At 53.8% G+C, this 23,839-nt stretch overlaps 1 protein-coding gene across 3 annotated transcripts in view; it reads right to left on the bottom strand.

Moving 5' to 3' along the window:
• The window catches only part of PSTPIP1 (proline-serine-threonine phosphatase interacting protein 1), a 46,795-nt gene that overhangs the window by 11,715 nt on the left and 11,241 nt on the right, over positions 1-23,839 (bottom strand). The window contains exons 2-8 of one of the 3 annotated variants that reach the window (XM_042941321.1): positions 14,889-14,989; positions 14,466-14,540; positions 5,683-5,717; positions 5,343-5,449; positions 3,084-3,146; positions 2,351-2,449; positions 1,486-1,531 (exon numbers count right to left, since the gene is read on the bottom strand). In XM_042941321.1, the coding sequence (XP_042797255.1) occupies positions 1,486-1,531; positions 2,351-2,449; positions 3,084-3,146; positions 5,343-5,449; positions 5,683-5,717; positions 14,466-14,540; positions 14,889-14,989 (526 nt within the window). Of the gene's footprint in view, positions 1-1,485; positions 1,532-2,350; positions 2,450-3,083; positions 3,147-5,342; positions 5,450-5,682; positions 5,718-14,465; positions 14,541-14,888; positions 14,990-23,839 lie in introns of those variants that run through there. The other 2 variants (XM_042941322.1, XM_042941324.1) reach the window with 2 other exon arrangements.

The raw sequence follows: 23,839 nt of genomic DNA, 5'->3' as shown, positions 1-23,839 counted from the left end.
AAAAAATCTGATTTAAAAATAGGCAGAGGCCTGAATAGACATTTTTCCAAAAATGACATACAGATGACGAAAAGACACTTGAAAAGATGCACAAATCATTAATCATCAGGGAAATGCAAATCAAAACCACAATGATATATCATCCCATACCACTCAGAATGGCTAGTAGCAAAAAAAAAAAACAAAAAAAACAAAAAAACAAAAAAACAACAAGAAATAACAAGTGTTGGCAAGGATGCAGATAAAGGGAACCTACTTGCACTGTTGGTGGGAAGGCAAACTGGTGCAGCCACTCTGGAAAATAGTATGGAGCTGCCTCAAAAATTAAAAATGGAAATACCAATTCAGTAATTCTACCTCTGGGTATTTACCTGAAGAAACTGAAAACACGAATTTAAAAAGATATATGCATCCCTGTGTTTACTGCAACATTATTTACAAGAGTCAAGATGTGGAAGCAAACCAAGTGTCCATTGATAGATGAATGGATAAAGATGTACAATGGAATATTACTCAGCCATAAAAAGGAATGAAATCTTGCCACTCATGACAACACGGATGAACTTAGAGGGTTATGATGCCAAGTGAAATAAGTCAGACGGAGAAAAACAGATGCCATATGATTTCACTTTATGTGTGGAACTTAAAAAAACAAACAGCAACAACAAAAAACAGATATAGAGTCATAAAAATAGAGAACTGGTGGTTGCCAGAGGGCAGGGGGTTGGGGGATGCAAAATAGGCAAAGGGGATTAAGAGGTGTAAACTTCCATTCATAAAAGAAATAAGTCACAGGGATGAAAAGTACAGCAGAGGGAAAAGAGTCAATAATAGTGTAATGACACTGGTGACAGACAGTAACACTTATCATGGTGAGCACTGCACAATGTTTATAATTGTTGATTCTATGTTGTACACCTGAAATTGATATGATATTGTAGGTCAACTATACTTCAATTGAAAATCTAAAAATTTAAAAGAGATGTAATTAGAGGTGCCTGGGTGGCTCAGTCAGCTAAGTGTCTGACTTCGGCTCAGGTCATGATCTCATGGTTTGTGAGTTCGAAACCCATGTTGGGCTCTGCGCTGACAGCTCAGAGCCTAGAGCCTGCTTCAGATTCTGTGTCCTCCTCTCTCTCTGCCCCTCCCCTGCTCACACTCTGTCTCTCTCTGTCAAAAATAACATAAATAAATAACAAATAAATAAATAAATAAATGGGGGACGATTATAGCAGCCATCTCATAGGACTGCTGTGTTGTGCAGACTGGTTGAAACATGCAAAGTACCAAGAACAGTCTTGGCAAAAGGAAGAACACCAATGTTTTTATTTTACTTGCATGATCGTGTGAGACTGGTAAGCATATGACTCTGTACAGTCCTGCATGAGTGTGTGTCCCCGGGGTGAGGAAAGTGTGGGGTGGGGCAAGGGACAGGCCTATCTGGTCTGCCATCCCAGGGCAGAGGAAATGGGCCAGGCCGCGTACCTGCCTCCGTGGCTGAGTCCTTGCACTGCTTGGCTTTGTTCTGGCTCTGAGGAGACAGAGGAAAAGCAGTGCTGAGCTGGCCCCAGCGCTCGGGCTCCCAGCCTTCCTGGGGGGCTCTGAGGTGCTTCTTTCCCACCCTTCCTGAGCCGCCCAGGGGGACACTTAGGAGCCAACTGTGGGCAAGTTCTACCATTTACTCCAGCCTCACCCCACAAAGGACCACAATCAAAAAGCGTCCAATTAAAAAAATAAAAATAAATGCGTAACCCGTGCAGATACATGTGAAAACTGGATATGAAGATCAGAGGGAGAAATATGGACTGGGGCCAGGTCCCACGGCCCTGGCCACCTCTGAACCCACCAGCTGGGACGTGGGCCCTGCCCTTACCTTGTTGCCCCTAATTCACCCACAGTTCTCTGCCCTTTGTGGGCCTCAGCTTTCCTGTCTGTGCAATGAGCGAAATATGTTCTTGGGCCCTGGTGCCTCTGATGCCTCACCCTGGCCCAGGGGCCAAAAAAGTCAAGATCTTGGGCTCTGGATGACCTGGGTGTGTATCCTTTCTTTATTCCTTCTTGGATCTGAGACCTTGGACAAGCCACCCACTGTCTCTGGGCCTCGGTTTCCTCTCTGTGGCATGGGTCTCCTGAGCCTGTCTCCAAGGGTTATGTGAGAGTTAGCTGGCCCTGTCTATGTCCTGAGATTCCAGGAAACCCATTCCACAGATGGGAAGATGGTAGTTCAGAGAGGAGTAAACAGATGTTCCAGATGTGGACCTTTCTTGGGGTGTCTGTGGCATGCCCTCTTTCCCTCCCTGCCCTGCTCCAGCCCTGGGTGACACCACATGGCCTCAGTGGCCCCACGCACCTTCTCCACTTGCTTCTGGTGGCCATTGGTGCTAATGCGCTCAAAGGCCTGCTCGGCGTCATCGGCGTCCCGGCACTTCTGCTCATATGTCTTCTTGGACTGCGGGTGTGGAGAAGCATGACTGGGTGGGGGGGGGGGGGGTGCGGGGGGCACCCAGAGTGAGGCTCCCTGAACCCAGCCTCCCTTCTCCCTGTCGGGGACTGTGGGTGGAGTGGGGGCCTCCTAACCAGGGACAGGGATCTGGGGGGCCAGAATAGAGATGGAGAAAGGAGTTTTATTTCCAGGCCCTGTCCAGTCTCTTTAGAGACATGGTCACATCAAACCACTAGCAGGTCCCTGAAAATACCATGCATCTGCATGATGCTGGCCTCTGCATATGCTGTCTCCTCTTGCCGAACCTTTTTTCTCCTTTTCACTCAGTGTCCTAGGGGACACAGCTCAGAGGTCCTTTCTCCCTCCACCCCCAAAGTCCCTAGCTAACAGTATGGGTCATCCCGTGGGCCACTTCTGGGACTGACCACCAGCCCATCAGTCAGGACCCCCCCAAGGGCAGGGCCTGGGTCCATCCACATGAGTCCTTGGCTCCCAGCTCAGCCCCAAACACCCAACAGGCAATGGTGTGTGTTGTTGGGCAGGGGTTGAGGCAAGCCCTGTCCCAGGGGCCCAGCCCAGAGCTCCTGAGGTCCACATTGTGAGTCCTCCACCCCTCCAGGCCAAAGACCCTCACACTCACATCCATAGCCTTCTTGTAGAGAGACAGCTTGCTCTTCTGGACACGGTCCATGACAGCCTCATACTGCAGGGGACACAAGGCTCTGAGCAGGGGGCTGCGGCCTCAGGATGCTCCCCTAGGCCAAGAGGACGGGGTGTCCCTGGGATGAGACACAGCATCCCCTCCTGGCTCTGAAGGGAGCAGTGACAAGATGCCACAGAAAACTAGAGCCCGGGGCAGGTTGTGCCCATTGTGTCTCTTTGCTGCAGACTCCAACCAGGACTTGGTCTCTGTCCCGGGAATACTCGCCCTGCGCGCACACACACACACACACACAGTCCTTCACTCACAGTCTCTGTACCTCCTCATGCTGGTCATACACTGTGTACACACCAGCACACATAGGCACACAAAGTTCCACATGACACACAGAAGTACACACTCACAGGCTCCCATTGCTCCCACCGCTCACACTCGCACACACAGGCCTTCATGTGCACACTCACAGAGCACCCACAGACACCATCCAAAAGCACACACAAGCCACTCTCCATGTCCCTGTGCACAGCCATAGGCCTGTTCACACAGGTGAACATACACATGCCAAACTTTTGCCACTCGTGGGCACACAGGGCCACTGCACCCCTACCTCACCTCCCAGGTTCCTCGTTATGGTAGAGAGAATAGAACTCAGCATGGGCAGCCTCAGCAGGGAGCCTGAGGCTTGCTGCCCAGTCACCAAGGTGTGGGCACACATAGACACTGACACACGTGTACATGCTCACAAGTGAGGACACACGCATGCAGGCTCCCCCCTGCTCCCTCTCACACACGCATGTACATATGCACACAAGTCCAGGCTATCTCCCCTACATACTACATCCCAGTTCTCCACTTGTGGGGGCTCTGGCCACCCTGGGGAAGGTGTCTCTCTGTCTGGAACAGCTTTTGCAGACATTACAGCCCCTCTGGCCACAGAAAAACTAAAAATAGCCAGCCTGGGGCCAGTCTCAGCAGGTGCCCTGCACACATGAGGCAAGTCCCAGCTCAGAGTGTTCACCTGCTTCAGCCCCTTGATGCAGAGCTAGCTTTTGGGGCTGGCTTGGGAGACCAACTGTCCACTCAGGGTCCCAAGTTTAGAATCCTAAAAGCCTGAGACCCTGGGTGGCTGGCTGGGCAGAGAGTACAGTCATGCTCTATTTCTGTGGCCAGAGCCACTTCTCAGAGCCTGTCAAAGAAGACTGAAGGAGCCCTGCTTGTGGGCTGGGTCCCCAAAACTTGGGAGATGCACATACGTGTCCCAACCTGTGAGAGGGAAACTGAGGCACAATGAGGAGAAGAGCTTGCCTAGGACTCCCAGGCCTAGCCTGGCCTTAGCTACGAGCTGGCAAGCCCTCCCCTTCACAGCTCCATTTTGTGGGCCTTTCCATTTTTCAATTCTTTGGAGAGTTTGCAAAGATCCTTCATCTCCAAGCAAGAAGTGTTTCTGTGTGCTGCTGGCCTGTCCCATCCTGTCCAGGTGCCACCCTCATCACTAAGGCCTTGTGAGGCTGAGCACGTGTCCCCAGCTGACTTCCCAGCAGCCATGGGCTCAGCCAGTCAGAGAGTCTCCAGCCTGGGAGGAGACCCTGGGACAGAGAGGTCACCGAGCCTACTCTCCACCCCACCTCTGCAGCTTCCCTGACAAATAGCCTCCAGACTCTGCTTACATATCTCCTTTGATGGGGACCTTACTTCCTTTCCATGTAGTCCCTCCATCTGGGAGCAGCTATGCGCTACCCATGGAGGAGAAGTACCTTTGGATGCCGAGGTCAGCGTGACACCCCCCATCCCCCATCTCCATGCAGGATCTGTGGCCCCTCTCAGCCGGGCAGCCCTACAGAGTGGCTACAGTGACTAACCACCAAGTCTGCCTTTGTCCTAGACAAACAGCCTTGACCCTTCAGCTCAGGACCAGTTTCTGGTGACTCAGGCTGCCTCCTTTAGATACCCCCAAACTCTCACGGAGCTAATCAAAAAGACCAATGCCTTTCCCTCTTCCTGGCATGAGAAGCTCAGGAGAAGACCTCCAGTGGGGCTCTCAGGCCTGCATGCTGGGCCCTCATTCCAGTGGCCCGTCTCTGCCCACATGCATCCCCTCTGCCTTCAAGTCACCCTCATCCCCAAGCCTGGAGTGCTGTCCTCCACCGTTCATTGGCTTCATCTCCAAGGTCCATCACCCAACTTCACAGAGATGATGACCACCTCCCACTCGGGGCCCACCCCCAACACCCGCCTCACCTTCTTCCTCTGCTCCTTCTGCCTCTCACGGAACTCCTCGAGGCTTCTCAGCTCCTCACGCAGGGCCAGGGCCAGCTGGATGTGGGAGCTGCCCACATTCTCCATTTCTGGGGGCAGAGCATGGAGGCATGGAGCCCCGGCCTCCCACATACTCACTCCTGCCTGGACTAGCCCAGCCTCAGCCCCATACCCCCAAATCCTCTGCCAGCCTCAGAGTGCTGTGTGCAGCCTGAGCACCCCACCCCCGCCAGGATCTAACTACCTCCCTCTATGGGGACAGGGGTGTTCCCAGAAGGTCCTGTCACCCTGCAGCCTGGGGTTGAGGACAGTCGGGACTTACGCTGCTTTAGGGAGTCAAAGGAGGCCCTCAGGGAGCTGTAAGACAGAAAGGCCAGGATCAGAAGAAGGAGGGCACAACAGATCCTAAAGCCCCCACTGGCCCCAGGGACGTTATGTTTGGTAGGATGGCCCTAGATTGCTCACACACACTGACCTAGGCGCAAGGGACCCTCTGGTCAGACCCAGTGACCATCCACTCAGCCGCTTCTGGAAGATGGAGATTCTCTTTGGAAATGATAAAGCCTTCAAACCTTTCCACTGTGCCAGAATGTTCCTGGCTTCTGCATGTTTTCAAGGCCCTCCCTCCTTCAGTGGGGCCCCTCCCCCACGAGGTCCTCACCTGCCTTCAGGATGAGCTGAAGTAGGAAAGAGCAGCATTCAGACCTGGCTTTAGGCAAGTGGCCTGAAGGATGTTTTGGAAGAAGCTGGATGGGGAAGGCAAGCAGGACAGGGATACCAGAGGAGAGAAATGTGGGGTCTTAGGGCAGTATGAGCAGAACATACAGGTGAGGACAGAGAGAGGCTGTCCCTGTCCCTGGCTGGGGTGGCTGAGCAGACAGTGGTGACATTTCTGAGAGGGGACCCAGGAGCGAGTACATGACCCATGAGCAGTGTACAATAGGGTGCATTAAGCTTGGAGCTCCTGAGAGAACCTCTCAGGAGGAGTCAGGAGGCAGCAAGGTGGCCGTTCTAGAGTAGAGACATGGCATTGTCCACTGCAGGGGGGATGCCAGGGAGGGCAGGAAGGGGAGAGGCTAGCCCGGGCATGGGGGGCGGTGGGGAACATCCAAGGGTAGGGCTGCCAGACAGAACAAATGAAAATAGGGGCGCCTGGGTATCTCAGTCGGTTAAACGTCCGACTTCGGCTCAGGTCATGATCTCGTGGTTTGTGAGTTTGAGCCTGTGTCGGGCTCTGTGCTGACAGCTTGGAGCCTGGAGCCTGGAGCCTGCTTGGGATTCTGTGTCTCCTCTCTCTGCCCCTTCCCCACTTATGCTCTGTCTCTATCAAAAATAAATAAATGTTAAGAAAACCAAATGAAAATACAGGATGTCCAGTTAAATTTGAATTTCAGATAAACAGCAAATACTTCTTGAGTAGAAGTATCCCCATGTAATAGTTGGAGGATACTTACATTTAAAAAGTATTTATTGTTTATCTGAAATTTGAATTTAACTGGGCGTCCTGTATTTTATCCAGCAGCCCTGCCAGGGCCACAAATGGAGCTGGTGCCTGAGCAAAGGTGTCGGAGCCCACCCAGGACACAGTCCCGTCTGCTGGTAGGTAATGGGGCACCATGAGGCAAACCTTTCCTTGGGTCAGAAACAGGACTGGCAGGGGAGAATGCCTCTCTGCAGGTCATTGGATCTCAGGGATAAGGGCCTCTCAGTGGGGTGAGTTCCCCATCCTGGTAGAGAAAGAAGGAGACTCGAAATCCCAGCCTCAGAAAGCAGCAGGGCCTCGGCAGGGGCTCCCTGCTCTGTGCTCCCACATGCATTAGAAGCAGACCCTGGAGCCAGACAGCCTCGGTTCAGTCCAGGCTACTCACTCTGTGGGACCTCGGGCGAGTTACTTACTCTCTCTGTGTCTCAGTTTCCCCTTTTGTAAAATGAGGATAATAGCACAAACATGATGTTTGTGAGGAATAAATGAATTAATATGTATAAAGTACCTTGTCGGGACCCAGTTGCTGTTGTGCAACCCTCCCCTGAGCCCACATTTGCACACCCCTGTCCTGAACTTGACCTGAGCTGGCCTCTAAACTACCCCACATAAGAGCTTACCAGTTTCCCCACTTATCAGGAACCTCCCCAGTTTTGCTTTCAGGTAGGGGTTCTCTTGAGGTAGCGCCATAGGCTGGGCTCCCTTCTCACCTCCCCAAACCCCAAAGCAGGAGGGGCAGCCTGTGTTCACCAGCAGGTGTGTGGGCATGGGCCCATGGGTGCCAAGTCTCCAAGTGCGCAGAGAGACGGTATGCAGGCATTGCAGACTGGACTTAAGGCGGTACTTGTCTGCTCTCTCAGGGGTAAATATCTCCGCCTGAGTTAACTCTGTCCCTTAACCAAGGATGCAAAGTAAGCTGTAGCTCCTTCTGCACCTGGAGGCTCGGTCAGTCGAGGCAGAACGAGAAACTGGGGCCAGAGTGTGGCCAGGCTTGCTGTGGTCACACAGAGGCAGCAGCGAGTCACCCAGGCTCTGGCCACATCCTCTGCCGCTCTCTACCCAGCCAGCCCTGTGCTCCCCTCCCTGCCTCTCTGCCAAGTGGCACGCACGCCCCCTGGTGGCCATATGGCCTCATGACGCCCGCCCGCGACAGCCCTGAACTCTGGCCCTACTGTCAGGGTCCCGCAGTCTTTGCAAGGCAGGCTTTCCAGGGGGCTCCCTCCTCTCATTGGACAGTTAGGGAAACTGAGGCCAATGAGGATCAGCAACCTGGTAGAAGTCACGGGGATCCAGGCCTACAAGAGAACTGTGTGGGGTCTGTCTGGTCAATGCCAGGCCCCTTGCCCTAAACTAAGTGGGTCTCAAAGGGTGGTCTGAAGACCAGCCACATGACCATCAGCTGGAAGCGCGTTGGAAATACGGATTCTTGGGCTCCACCTTAGTCCTCGTGAAGCAGAAACTCCGGGGTGGAGCCCAGCACCCTGTTTTCACAAGCCTCTGGGTGCTGATGATATACATTCAAATGTGAGAATGGCTGGCCTAAATTATTTAATCCTCACAGCTCTGCCAGGGAGGGTCTCATCCTTATCCGCATTTTACAGGTGAGAAAAACAAGCATCAGCGAGGTGAAGAAAGTGATCCACGGCCACACAACAGGTAAGATGGCAAGGCCAGCCCTCTGCTTCTCACCAGAGGAAGGAGGGGTGACTGCCAGGGTGACCCCACCTGCCCTGGGGATGAAGGGTCAGGACTCTTCTCTGACTGAATTGATGCCTTGCCGGCGGCTACACCTCCAACCCCTCTGCTTACCCACACACTCATGTCCTGCCTCAGTCTCTCTATTCACGGTGAGAGCCTCTCCAGACTCAGTGGGGCCCCTCCCCCACCACCAGCCCTCACCCACACCACCTTCAGGCCCCAACTACTTCACGACCACATCTCCTGCCAGAACTCAGGGCCTGAACACCCACAGCCTGGTCTTCACCTCTTTTTAGATCTCACAGCTCACAGACACCTCAAGTGCAGTGTCCAAAACTGGACTCAGCTCCCCACAAAACTCTGTTCTCAGCAAGGTTCCCCTCTCAGCAAAGGCATCGCCCTCTACCTGGCTGTACACACCAGAGACCAGGAGTCATCCTTGTCTCTACCTTCTCCCTCCCCCTGCACTATCTTCCTTCTCACCTCCTAAATCTCTTATCCATCCACCTCACTGCCACCACGCTGGCCCCTGCCTCATCAGCTCCATGCCTCCAGTTTCACCTATTAGACCTGTTTTCTGGGCTACCTGGTCACCTGGCCACCCACCAGTTCCTTCTATTCGCCATGTTCATTCTTGCTTCAGGGCATTTGCACGTGCTGATTCCTTATGTGCAACATCTTTGCAGGTCTTCTTCTTCTGTCTCTTCTGGGCATTTGTCCCTGTTGTCACCTTGGGGTGATGCATTGAGTATCTGTCCCTGCACTGACCTGTGAGCCCACTAAACAGGGGCAAGGGCTGGTTCTCCTCCCCACCTTGTCCCCAGGCTTGTAGTCCAGGGCAACAAATTCAATATTTGATAAATACCAAGTCCTTTCTCAATCCCAAACCTACCCTGACCCACCCTCCTTGGCCCATGGCCCTGGGGTGACGGTAAGGAGTCACAACCTCCTGGGACAGCTGGTCCTTCTCCCTACACCCCTCCCTGCCCCCCAGAATGGATTCTGGGAGCCCCTGAGTCCATAGCACTGCCACGTGGACATTCTCCGTTCCCACCCAGCACAGTCCTGATGGTGACAGAGTCCATTCTCGTCTTGGGCTCCTGTTTGTCTGCCAGCTTGCTGCCCCTTGGGGCTGCACGGATGAGGCCACCCTCATTCTACCTGGGACAGTGGGGTAGGGTTGCAGGCCATGAGCCCTCCATGTTCCCTACCTGCTCACCTCTGGGCTGTGGTCCTTCCCGCCCAGCCCCACGCATTCCTGGTGCTGGGGATTTTCCGGCCACTACAGCTCCACTCACACAGGGCCCAGGACACCACCTCTCTTTCTTGGCCCCAGACTTTCAAGAAGGTAGCCTCTGTTCTATGGGGGAGGGGATACTTCACTGTTCTTGGGACCAGAGGCAGCCCACTGTGGGTTAGCCACAATTCTCCCTTGGAGAACAGCCTTCATTTCTGATCTTGTGAAGGACTTGGGGAGCATTTGAAGTTTTCCTCTGCTCCATGAGACCCAGAAAAGATGGCATCTTGTAGCTTGCCTCCCTCTTGCCACTAGGACCTCCTAGAGTTTCTCTTCTATTGTGTCTCTCTCGCACGGTAAGGGCGGGGCCCCATGCAGGCCTCTATCCTGTGTTATCTGCCACCAATGTCCTCATGTGTGACTCATCCCGTTGTCCTTTTTTGACTTGGCTGTCAGGACACAGAGCCTGAAACGCCATGCTCAAACACGGTCTAAATTGCCAGTGTAAACATGTCCTTCCATATCCTCCCCACCACCTCATGCCCCTGCCTAGACATGTCTACCCCTGCCCACCTACTGGCCAGGAGGCTCCTGCCTCCCAGCTTACAGGAGCAGACTCTTCTCACCTCTGTGCTGGAGGCTGGGCCTCACTGAGCTGGTGTCAGAGGACCCCTGATGGGAACAGGGCCTGCCTCTCTCCCTCTAACACCAACAGCATGTCTTCATTTTCTGAGCTCAGAAAAGAGATCATGAAAAAAAACCAAAAAACAAAACCGCTTCTGACAGGAAAAGCACAGCATTTTAGGCAGTGGCCAAACAGTGAGGCGGGGACTCAAATTCACGGCCTTTGAGGAGCTATCCTGGCCTGCAGTAGCTGCCTAGGGGCTCACAGGAAGTTGGCCGCAGCCCTTTCAGCCTTGATTTCCTTCCATTTCCAGAATGCCTGCCCTCTGCAGCTGCTGGGAGCACGTGGCACCCCAGCACCCCACCCGAGGCAAGATGAGGACTGGACAGGGGAGAAATGAGAGCAACCAGCAGAGCAAAGGCCTGGAGGCTGGAAGGGAGAGTCCAAGCGAACTTTCTGCAGAGAAGGACATGGAGTTTAAGCTTGGATAAGCTTGGATAATGGATATCAATGGATAAGCCCTTCACTCATTGAACGAGGTCTTTAAAATGCATTGAGAGGGCTTGTGGGGATCCCTTAGTTTGGGGACTGGGTCTCATATGTGTGTTCTCCATTGCCCCTGCCCAGGAGGTGTTTGCTGAGTCCGTGTGTGAAGGAGGTGAATGTTAGAAATTATTTAACGATGGGGGGAACCTCCCTTTAATGTATATGGCTGAGTCTCCAGGCCTGAGAGAGGTTTCTGGCCAGGCTGAGGTCAGAGGATAATGCAGAAATGCTGCATCTTCTGGCAGCAGAGGTCAGGGAGGCTGGCCCACTCTGCTGTCTTTGCTCTCACTGGGCTTCCTCTGGGGTCACTTAACCCTCCAGCTTTTGTTCTCCCCACTTGCTCCTGCCCAGTCTGTGCACCCCCCAGCCCTCTACTTGCCCTCCATAGAGCTAAGAATGAGCATCTCACGGGACCCAGGGGGGTTGGCCGTGGGGAGGCTGGGAGCTCCACCCTACCAGGGGATGGGCCCTAGAGGATGAGCCGCCAGCCCCATGCTGAATAGCCGGCCATTCCCAGGTGCAAACCTCAAACACAGCCCCCACAAGTCTCCATGAAAACAAGGAGGTGACCCATGTTGTCATGGCCACCCTTCACTCTCCCCACAAAGAGCCCTCCAGGTTGGTAGGGGACAGGATGACCTGGTCTAATCCAAGACTCTAACAGTCACACAAAGCTGAGTGTCTGGGAGGACCTCCTAGAGGAGGTAGGGCATGAGAAGGCCCTAAAGGGAGGCTCTAATGCAAAGGATTGGGAAGGTTTCACTCAGTGTGTTCGAGTCTGGCTTCAGGGTGGTAGGACCATTTATTTTACATTATTTTTAAATTCTTGAATCCTCCTAACTCAGCATAGGGCATGACACATAGTAGGTGCTCCATAAATGCTTGCTGAATAAATGGATGGATGATGGATGCTTGGCCCCCAGTTAAAGAAAGGAATGACTGAAGAGTCTCACTAATCCTAGTACATGCCACATGGCTCAATAGCAACACTTATTGAGCACCTAGTATGTGCAGTCAGCTGAGCTGGGACCTGCATAGGGCATGACTCTGAGGGAGGCAGCAGGTGAACTGAGATGGGTTCAGCTCTTGCCCTGTCACTCACTGGCTCTGAATGTGTCCTGACCTTGTCCACCTTTAGCAAGGTCTCTGACATCTCCCCTCTGTCTCCGTCTCTCCCAGGAGGTGCCCTCCCCAGTCCACCCTGTTCTGACCATCCGAGCCTAATGGTGAGCTTGGGGCCCTGCTGGCTCTCCCCCACCACCCCCGCCTGCTCTGGGAGCATGTGCACAGGGATGTGGGTTTTATTTCTGCCTTTCCTGCTGCTGGGCAGACTGACCCATGGAGCCTGGTGTTTCTGGCCTAGGCTCCAGCTCCTCCTTGGTGGGCAGCAAGGCAGACCTTGACTCTACCCCTTGCTCTGGGCTGGGGCTCTACCACTGATGCTCCCACCTTAGATGAAGGCTGACCCTCCAGTGATACTGACTTCTAGCTTTCTGGGCCAGGGAGGGGCTGGGCCTCAAAGGAAATGGTCTAGACCACCAAGTCAGGCTTCTCAGCCCTAAACTAAATAGGGTGAGCCCAACTTATCTGACCTACACAGGGGCCGGTAAGACCATAAAGAACCCCACTGTTTATTGAGCATTGCCATGGCCTGGTACTTTCTGCTTGACATCGTGACTCCAGAGCAGCTCCTGGGGGCGACTCCCCTTTCACAGCCCAGCCCAGGAGTCAGCGAGGTGTAGTGACCACCCCACTGCCACACAGTATATGGAGCAGGGCAGACCTAGCCCCACTTGGCCTCTTACAGCCATGCAAGGGATCAGGACCACCTAGAGCATTACCCTGGCCACTTCTTAATCCTACAATGGAGCAAGATACTGTGTACCTCCTGCATTTCCCGCAGTCCACCTGGCTCCCCTTCCATTTTGTTCTCTTTTTCAGTGGCTTCTCCTTCTCTGTTTAAGTCCCCAGTGACTCACAGGCTTCTGAGTATGAGTGTGCCCTACAGCCTGGTCTCCTGTCATGGCCCTGCCCGGAACACCCTCTCTATCCAACCCCCAGAAGAGGTGACCTTTCCCATCTGGCTTGGGTGGCCAGGAAGCAGAAAGGGATGCCTCCTGGGTCGTACTCCCTCAGCTCCCCTTCCCCAGGGAAGACAAAGAAGGGTTACATCAGACTTTCATTCATTCCTTACCATGCCCTGAGCCCTCCTCTGCACCCAGCCTGCATCTAACCCCAGCCCTGCCCTGTTTATCGGTAAACAGCCCACTGGAGTGGGCAAATGAGAACCAAACTCAACTTGCCCACCGTCACATAGCTCACAAAGGCCAGGTGGGGACTAGACCTCATGCATTCTTACTTCTAGGGCTGTGTTCGTGCTTTCTGGTCCAATGCACAAACCTTTGGGCATTGAGGATTAATCTCCCCTGGCTCACACCACTTTTAAACCTTCCTCCAGCTCTTCCTGTGTTTTCTCTGGCTCCAGTTTGGAAGCAGAAACCAGCCATGGTCCCACATATCTTTAGAAGACCCAGAAAGTGTTGTATGTTCAAGGCTCAAAATGAGGGAACCTGGGTTCGTTCCAAGTTTTGGAGCTGACAGCCTTTCGCGTCACTCCCCTTGTGCAGAGCCAGATACTCATAGGCTTGACCTCCAAGGGGTTGCTATGGCAGCTGCAGACCCCATAGGTGGGGCTCCTGGGTAGGAGGTGCTCACCCAGGGGGAGACTCCACACCTTCACAAGGCAGCCACAAGACTTACTGTTAGAAGCAGTCACAAGACTTACTGTTAGAAAGTCCTTCAGGGGCTCTCAAATCATCCTGCTCTCTCTACTGCCTCCCTATCCCCCAGTCTGCACACTGGGACCCAGGCCTCGGGGCTGGAGAAGACCCCTGCTTCACAGCAGAACTACTCCTATTGTCTCCCCTTTGGGCCGGGCCTGAGCCAAGCCCCCGGACTGTATTAATCCTTTGATGAAGGTTGTATTGTTATTCTGCTCACTGTTGAGGAAATGGAGGCACAGAGAGTGTCAGTGGCCAGCCTGAGATCCCACAGCTGTTGGATGATGAGATGCCTCTGGAACCCAGATGTATCCCCTCCCGCCACTGTCTCTGGCCACACCTGTCCCCTTGAAGCCCAGGCTAAGCCAAGGCCACGGTGGGGCTTGAGCAACCAGTGGAGGGCCCATCACCTGGCCCTCAGGGCTCTCAGGACTTGGGTGGAGGCTGTCCAGGTGCCGCTGGCTGTGCTACAAACCCCTGAGGACAGTCTCTGCCCCCTGCCCAGAGTCTTCTCGGCACTGAGACAGCAGGGTGTTCTCCCCTACACAGAACCTGACCTCACCCAGAATGCCCTGTAAGCCAAGAGACTTGTCCTCCAGGCATCTCCGACTTGGAGCCATCCAGACCCTTCCAGGTCCTCCCAGGTCCACCCCAAGCCAGGAAGTCCTAAACCCCATCCAAGGGCCCAGAAGTGCCTGGACAAGGAGCAGAGAGCCCAGGGCACGGGGCCTCTTACTTGATCTCTGTCTGGCCGCCTGCCTTCCGGGCGATCTGCACCAGCTCCTTCCCATACCTCTCCTCTGCTTGGGCCCTGCAAGAACAAAGGGTGGTCACTGTCCCTTTACTTCTGCTGGCTGCGGCTCCCTTAGATATCTAAGTGGTGGAAGCTGAGGGTCCACTCACTCAGCCTCTTGGGGCAGGCTGAGCCTGCAGGCCCCTCCTTGACAAAGTTTGGCTCCCAGCCCTCCTTCCAAATACATGTTGGGCCAAATACCCGCACATCTGAGGGGACACCAGATCATTTGCTCGTGAGGGGAGGCCCTGGCTGGGAAAACCAGGAGAGTCACACTTCCAACAGCAGGGTGGCCGGGCTGTCTGTTCCCACAGAGCCAGGAGGACAGCCCACGCCCTGCCGGCCCTCGCCCAGTGGCTGGCTCACCTCTGCCTCAGCAGCTCCTCCACGTCCTTGCACATCTTCCTGCCGTCGAGCAGCCGCTGCAGCAGCACCTCATAGCCTGTGTGGGCCGTGAAGTCCCTGCACTGGAACACGAGACAGAGGGACGCGTGAGTGCCGCTGTGTGGGTTGGGAGGGGCACTGAGCTCGAGGTCCTGGCAAGGACTCCGCTGACATCCAGGAAAAGTCTGTGTCCAGCGTCTGGGGCCTGCCCTGCCTGTCTGCCTCCATTCTCCCATTCAAAGACGAGCTCTTGGGCTTCAGGATGTGGTTTCGCACCACGGGGCCCCTGTCTGTGGGGGTGCCAGGTGTGTGAGCCCTACTCACCATGGCGCTCACAGTCTGGGACACATCAGCTTCACACAAGATGGCCGCGGGGAGGGCCGGCTCCAAGGCCTGGTAATGACAGCCCCGTAGGGTGCCCAGCAGGGCTCGTTTCCGTCACATTCCCAATAACCCTATTATCTTGGTTGTCCAAGTGAGAACACTGAGGCGCGGATGGGTACGGTGCCCATAGTGACACAGCTTGGCAGTGGTAGGCCTGGCGTTGGACCCAGGCTGTCAGGCTGGAGTCCATGCTCACCACCTCTGCACCGCACAGCCTCTGCGAAAAACTGCACCAATCATGTCTCCATCAACAACTGTGTGCCAGATGCCATGCCAGGCTCTGTGTGGGCTCCCGTAACCGTCTTGTACCCACCTGGCAAGGTGGGCATCGAGAGTGACTTGCATCAGGATGCAGGCACATCCTAACACACCCAGGACACCTGACACATGCTTAGCACCTTAGGGCCAGCCCTGAAACAGGACAGTGGGGAGAGGGGCATTTGGGAGAGTTCTCCTGGATACGACTGCCCCTCTGCTGCCTGGCACTTTCTCAGCCTGTCCCAGGGCTCCTGACCAATCTGATTCTCCTTTCTCACCCCTGGAATGCATTCTGAGCTGCTGGTGCTGGACTTAGTCCTCATAGTCAAGAACTATAAGAGTCGGTCTAGGGAGTGGGTCTTGGGGCCAGGCTGCACACGTGGCTGATTGGCAGAGGAGGGAGATTGATCCTAAGAGAAAGTAGTGAAACATTACGCTGAGAGCAGGGGCTTCTGTGTGTGTTTCTTACCTGAGCCTGGCCCCCACATCCAGTCTTGGGGAAGGACCACCCCCCAGGATGCTTGGCCAGGCAACTGTAAATTGAGGCAATCCCTGAGATTCAGCACCTAGTCTGTCTTCTTTTCCATCCCCATGGACCCCCAAAAGCCTCAGAGACTGGAGAAAGGGTCCCTGCTCTCCTGAGTGCACACATCATAGCCCCATGTCAGACCTCAGCAAATCAGTGGGGCTTTCCCAAGGCCACACCTTGGGGGAGGTAAGTCTAGCCCATCTTAGAGTCAAGAGCTGATGGTGCACCTTTCCCTGCCCCATGTCTTTCCTCAAATGCTGTGTATGGGCATGTAGAGAAAGTCAGGAGAGGAGTCTAAGTCAAGGAGAGCTTCCCCCAGGAAGAGGCATTTGAGCCAGGTTCTGGGAGAGAAGGTGCTGTTCTTCCAAGTCTAAGTAGAATAGACATGGTAGAAAGGGCAGAAATTCCACAAATTGTCCCAACAGGCCCTGTGCCAGGCCCAGCCACCCTCAGCAAACTCAGAATCGTGGAATCTCCAGGCCTATAGCTCACCTACGACCCCAAACTTATTCCCTCCTCCATAAGCATCCCTAGAAATCCCTGAGGCCCAGACTCAGCTGCTGACTGGATCTCAAGCAGTGTGCCTGGGCTCTGGCTGGCTATTTGGGGCCCCAGGGGAAGGAAGTTGTCCCCCTAACTAACCCCTGCCAGCCTGTCCTGGATCAGGCATCAGCCCCCAGGCTGGTGTGGTTGAGCCAGGCTTTCATTTCTGTGGTTTTTGTGAGTGGCCACTTGCCCACTAACTGGTCAGCAGACCCTGGTTTCCCACCTCTCAGCCTCTGCTCTCCCTCCAAATGCCCCTGGCAGAAGGCTATGACAGCTGGGGAGGAAAAGGAATCTGGAGCCTCAGCCTCCTTCCTTCTCCCCACGAGGGAGGCACTCTGAGCTGGACACCACCATTCAGGACTGAATTCCACAGACCACCAAACCGGGAAGCATCTTGTCCAGTGCCCCCCAGTCCCAGGGAAACTGAGGGCCAGAGAAGGGAAGGACCTACCTCAGGAAACACAGGCAGAGGCAGGACAAGAATGTGGACTTGCAGGGGCCCTGTCACTCTCCATGAAGCCTCTGGGAGAGAGGGCAGAGCTGGCAGACTCTGTACCCTGCCCCACACCCCACCACAGCAGGTTGCTCTGTTCTTCCCTCCTAGGCCCCCGCCCGACCCCAACTCTCCAGGGAAGCCCCTCCGTCCTTACTGAGACTCCCAGAGTGGAAAGAAGCAAAACCAAACCTACACTGGCCATTCTGTAGGATGCAGAAGGTAGCAAGGCCCTTCAGGCTGGGTCCCCAGGAGCTCAAGTCCCCAGAGCGCTGTAGGCTCAAGAATCTTGTCTAGCCTTTGCTCAGAGCCACAGTGGTGCTAGCAGTGGCTGTGGCCAAGTGAGCCACTGTCGCAAGTGACTAGATTGTTCCGAGGAAGTGCTTGGTTCCCCCAGGGCTGCTCCTTCTCAGCACCGCTCCCCTTCCCCCAGCCTGCATCCTCCTCCTTAGCCCCTACTCCACCACCTCCTCCGGGGAGTGGGTTCTGACTCATTATTCAGAGCTGGGCAGAGTCCTGCTCAGGCTGCTGTTGAGGAAACGAATGAACCATTCAGTTAGATAATCAATCAGTCCTGCAAGTTCACAGGCCCGGGCCCAGCCACACAGTCACCCCTGCCAGGGCCCACCCTGGCCTTCCTTCCCAGCACCCACCCAGTTCCACCCTGTGAGTACCAAGGGCTCCATGTCAGCCCCGCTCCTGTGCCGGCTGACATTTCCACAATGCAGAAGCCACCAGGCAGGGCCATTCACCTCCTTCCATCTACTCACAGCCTCTGTTGCCTGAAATCCACCCATGGCCTTGATCGTGGTGAAGTCTACCGGCCACACAGTGCACTGTGAACATCACAGGGGTTTTCTCATTGAAAACGCCACACACCCAGGGTGGTTAGGACGGTAAGGAAGATGCCTCAAGGGGGGAGGTGACTACCCAAGATCACCCAAATGGTAAAGGTCAGAATCTGGAATATGAATCTAGGTCGGCCTGTCCCCAAGCCCACATACCTACACCAGTCATTCAATAGATAGTCCAGCACTGTTTTTCATGTTGAAACATCAAAAACTAGTTTTAAAAAATAACTTTGGAAAATGATTACTGAAATTCTTTCCAGCTTAAATCAAAGCTGTATTTTGGGCTATCATTCAGTTACCATGGATTCACAGAGACCAGGTCTGTGCCCAGGCTAGGTCAGAGAAACTCTTCCCTGGAGAAGGGCCACGCGGGCTCTGCAGATGTGCACACTAAGAACCAGCAAGCGGCCAGAAGCCATGCCCCATCCCCACCAAGTGGCACCTACAGCAAGCCACTCTGGGGTATGACGCCAGGTGGTGAGAAGGGTCCCCTCCTTTGGGAGGCCTGCACAAGCCAGATGTGGGGACTTGCCATCACACTTGTGTGGCTACTCTGGGCCTCCCTTTCCCCACAGAGGAGCCAGATCAGGGCTGAAAGATGTCTCCCAAGGCTCTAAAAGGAATGCTCAGGAAAGCTCTGAGCAAGTGGAATCATATCTGTGCCTCAGCCTCAAGGCAGTGTGGGGAAGGCCTGGGTGCTCTGTTCTACCTGGGGACAGCCCATCTGCTTCCTTCTCTAGGTGGGTCTAGGTGACAGCCATTGTCCAGGCCTGAGCTCTGCCATGCTCCCACTTGGGTGGATAGAAAAACAGCCTTTGTACCCACCATGACTTCACCCTTTTCCTACCCACATCGCCTTTTTCTTTTTTGAATGTTTTATTTATTTTTGAGAGAGAGAGAAAGAGAGTGGGTGAGGGGCAGAGAGAGGTGGGGCAAAGGATCTGAAGCTGGCTCTACTGTCAGCAGAGAGCCCAATGCGGGGCTCGAACTCACGAACCGTGAGATCATGACATGAGCCTAAGTCAGACGCTTAACCGATTAAGCCACCCAGGTGCCCCTACCCATAGCACTCTTGGTGGTTGCAGGGGCTAGGCCACAGAGACCAGGGCCTGAGCATGCCATTTCCCCTTTGTGGGACTTGGTTTCCTCATGAAGGAAGTGGGAAGAGACCAACCTCTCCCCTCTAGGGCACAGCCCCATCAGGCAGACCTACACAGTCAGGGAAGGTGCCCGGGCCTGGTCTGAGAGACTGTACAGACATCAGCAGACTAGCTGTCAGTTCACACCTCTGGTCCAGTAAAATGGGCCCAACAGATCCCACCACTTATGGTTGATCTGAGAAGCCAATGAAATAATATGCAAAGGTGAGAATGGTGAACAGAGATCAGAGCATGCCCTAAGTAGGGTATGAGGCTAAGGATTATTACCCACATTTTACAGGTGAGGAAAATGGAACCCAGGGAGTTCACCTAACTTGCCCAGAGCCTGCAGGACACAGCCCGGATTTGAACCCAGCTCTCCTAGGGCAAGATCTTGGCTCCTACCCTCTCAATCTCTTGCCTCTCTGCAGTTCCCCAAGCTCAGCAGCTGCTCCGCAAGTTGTAGCTCCCCAGGCCCTGCCCTGTCCCTGCCTGCCAGCCTGGTGCCACCCCCAACAGACAGCAGGGTGAGAGGGTTGGCCTGTCCAGGAATTAGCACTGATATTTTTCTGGGGACCAAGTGGAGGGTGTGGAAGGTAGCTGGGAAGAGCCATCTTGTGACTTTCTGCCCATGAGACCTTGCTGACAGGGAGGAAGGAGCCACCGCAAAGGGCTGTGTGGAGGGGACTGCTGGGTGCAACTAAGAGGAGTCAGAAGTGGACAGGTGCAGGCAGCAGAACAGGGGGAGACTCGGTGGGGGAATGGGGACACCGAGGAACCAGCCGAAGTACCCAGGAGACCAAGAGCTGGCCTGCGGGAATCTGCCACCTGCTGGGCCATTGCCAGCTACCACCTTTCACCCCTTTAGAGTCACTGAGCCCACACCTCACCACAGCTGCGGAGACACCAGAAGTAGCCAGCAGTGGGTATGGGTAGAACACAGCAAATGAAGAAACGAACCCCGTTCTTCCCCATCGTAGGCTCCCAATGTGGAGTGTTCAACTGAGCAAGACAGTGAACTTGTGACATGAGATAGAGCTGGAGTGAGTTATACTGAGACTAGAAAAGGACTAGAAAAGCTCTAACACATGCCCAGGCATGGGGAAGGGAAAGCTAACAGTGGCTTTAGAAGGTGGAAGAAAGAAAAGTTAAGTTGCCAGCTTGCACCTTACTGGGCTCAAAAAACATTTTGCAAAATGTTAACCATTCTTGTTGAAAATGTTTCTAATGTCTGTCATGCTCTTGGGTTGATGGGCTCTTCGTTCTTTATTTTTATCCTTTTTTAAAAAAGAAATATTTGGGGCACCTGGGTGGCTCAGTCAGTTAAGCGACCGACTTCAGCTCAGGTCATGATCTCACAATTCGTGAGTTCAAGCCCCACGTCAGGCTCTTTGCTGACAGCTCGGAGCCTGGAGCCTGCTTCAGGTTCTATGTCTCCCTCTCTCTCTGCTCCTCCTCTGCTTGTGCTCTGTCTCTCAATAATAAATAAACATTAAAAAAAATTTTTTTTAAATAAAAAGAAATATTTATTTTTGGAAGAGCGCGAGTGGGGGAGGGGCAGAGAGAGGGGTACAGAAGATCTGAAGGGGGTTCTGCCCTGATAGGCTGACAGCAGAGAGCCCAATGCAGGGCTCAGATTCAGGAACCACGATATCATGACCTGAGCCAAAGACATATGCTCTATCAACTGAGCCACCCAGGTGCTCCAACCATTAAAAAAAAAATGGTTTTTTTTTTTAATGTTTACTTATTTTTGAGAGACAGAGAGAGACAGAGCGTAAGCTGGGGAGGGGCAGAGACAGAGGGAGACACAGAATCCAAAACAGGCTGCAGGCTCTAAGCTGTCATCACAGAGCACCACACAGGGCTCAAACCCCCGAACAATATGATCATGACCTGAGCCAAAGAGGCTTAACCAACTGAACCACTCAGACACCCCTGCCACTGACTTTTGTGGAAAACCACCTTTTATCAGCGGGAGAGGAGACGGAACAGGAGACTAGACTCACTCTTCTCACCCCAGAAGCCCCAGACAGTGGCCTGAGCAGGCATCAGGGGCGGCACGGTGCCAGCCGCACTGTCCTATCCTCTCGCACACTACTTTCACTGAAGGGACCTCTGCAGCCAGTGTGCCTCCTATGGCCAGTTTACCGGCCACAGTTTACTGTTGCCAGTCTTCTGTGGACTGAGAAACCAAAGCCTAAAGACAGGAAACCTGACGTGAGCACTGAACTCTCCAGAAGGCAGCTCCATGAAGGCAGAAAGTGGGTCTGTTCTCTTGCTGGGTCCCAGAGCCCAGAATCTGCACAGCAAATACATTGGACAAGGGCTAAATAAATGTCTTAGGGAGGCCCTCGAGAGGCTGTGGCTTTAAGACTGCTGGCTCCTGAGGTTCCCCATGGAGGGGACCAGATCACTGGCTTGCATTTCAATGATTCATTACCCAGCACCTTTATATAAACCAGACAGACCCATCCCCTCTACTTCTTAAAGCAGTATTATCATCCCCATTGTACAGATAAGGAAACTGAGACTCAGGGAGGCTCAGTCAATGAATAGTAGCCAGGGTCTTTCCACTGCCCCACAGCTACTTCCTCACAGTGGGGCTAATCTCCACCATTCTTAGTTAGCAAATTGAGGAAGGCAAAGGGCCAAAAGCTCAGGTATGGCTTGGATGGATGGATGGATGGTTGGATGGATGACCAGAGACTTCAGTAAGCAAGCTAGTTGCGTACCTGTTGTAAAGCAGGTGGCAGGTGGGTAAAGACAGGGTCCCAAGCCAAGGCCCTTGGGGAATTGGTGAGGAACACTGTCACCTGCAGACCTTTGTGGGGCTATCAGGAATAGAAGGAGTGTCTGTGGCTGGTGTCCCCAGAGGCCCAAGCCAGGACTCATGGAGATAGAGAGAGGGAGGCCGACTCCAGATCAGCACAAGGGCTTCCCAAAAGCCGAAGTGATCCCAAATATGGCTACACAGGGTGAGCTGCTTCACCAGGTGGAGAGCACCCTGTCACAGGGGTCTGTAAGCAGGTTAGGGATTCTGCAGAGAGGTCTCAGCTGGGTCTAAGTGTCCCTGGCCCAAGGATTTGGGGGGTCCATGCATAAGCAGATAAATGTGGGGTGATTTATAGTTTTTCTAAGATGGCCCAGGGTAGGTGTCAGAGGGAGAGATTCAAGAAGGTAAAGGTGGACTTTTATTTTTAAAAGAACAAAAGCACGTTGAATGTGGTTAGATGAGCTACACTGAGATCAGCTAGGCTGACAGGAGCTTGAGATTAGACATGAGTTTCCAGAGGCATATGGGTGGATCAGCTGATTAAGCATCTCTAGACCTTGGTTTAGATCACGATCTTACGGTTTATGGGTTCAAGCCCCGCATCGGGCTCTGTGTTAACAGTGAAGAGCCTGCTTGGGATTCTCTCTCTCCCTTTCAAAATAAATAAACTTAAATAAATAAATTTAAAAAAAAGAAATGAGTTTCCAGAGGACTCCACTTCTCCACTGAGCCCAGTCTGACCGCCTCCCCGGGGCCTTCAGGGGCCTTCACCCAAGCAGCCAAGCAGTAGAGCTGCCTGGTTGGCAGGGGCCCTGAGATGTCTGGGCCCCTCAGCCTATGGCCAGCAGTCACCCTGAGCCTTCCAGGGGCCCTGTCAGAGCCCTGCGAACTTTCAGAGCTTCTCAGGGATCCCACATAACCAGGTATGGGGGGCAACACTAGCACCAGAAGAGGACTACCATGTATGCGGGTGGGGAGACGGTGGGGGGTGGGGGGGGGCATAGGGAAACACTTATCTTAGTAATACTGACCACAGGGTGCTGTTGTTTGAGGAAAGCAAGAATGAGAGAGGTTATGTAACTTGTCCAGGCCCAATCAGCAATTGTGTGGGCGGGCCTGGCTTTCAACCAAAGTCTGTCTGGTTTGAAAGCTTTGTTCTTTTAAATAAGCCTCCTCAGATTATCAGGAAGGAAAGGTCTTGGCTACCACACTCCCCTCCCCAAGTCTGTGAAGTCCTGCCCACTTCCCTTATGCATTCTCAAGTCTTAAAGGAGTAGCTCGACCCCCACTTCTTCCTACTGCTTTGTGAAACCAAAACGTGTAGAAAGATTAGAAAAGGGAAGGGACAGGGAGTGAACACAAGTCCAGGCAGAAGCCTGCGGGTGGGAATGGGCCCCTGAGGTTTAGAAGACTGGAAGTCTAACGCACAGAGCTCTAAGTGGTCACGGTGAGATCTGAGTGAGGCTGGAGCAGGTGTCTGAAGAGGTAGCCTAAGGCCAGCTGGAGGAGAGACTCATGAGCAGGTGTGGGACCTTCCCAGGAGGTAAAGGGAAGCTTCGCCAGGTTCTGAGTTCAGGGGATGGGAGCTGGGTGGGATGCAGACAGGCAGAGGTCAGTGCTCTAAATCCATTATCACCTCTAATCCTCAGCACCCCCTGGAATGTCAGGCCTGTGCTATTCTTATTGCCCCCTGTTACAGATGAGCACCTGAGGCTCAGCAAATGGATGATTGCTCAGGTCACACAGTCCCTCTGCACTGGCCCCACCAAGCTGGTGGGGCAGTGGGGACTCCCTAGATCTAGCACTGGGTGGAGTAGAAAGCAGATGCCAGTGGCCGAGGGTGAGGGAAGCAGTGGGATGCAGAGGATAGTTAATGGAGAAGAGGAGAGAACTGAGCCACCCCAGACATTGAGCCCTGGAGGAGACTGACCCCTTCAGCAAGGAGAGGCACCGTCCA

The sequence above is a fragment of the Panthera leo genome, chromosome B3 (assembly GCF_018350215.1).
Source record: "Panthera leo isolate Ple1 chromosome B3, P.leo_Ple1_pat1.1, whole genome shotgun sequence".
NCBI classification, from domain to species: domain Eukaryota; kingdom Metazoa; phylum Chordata; class Mammalia; order Carnivora; family Felidae; genus Panthera; species Panthera leo.
The sequence above is the reverse complement of the archived record's forward strand: the minus strand, read 5'-3'. Positions and strand labels throughout refer to the sequence as shown.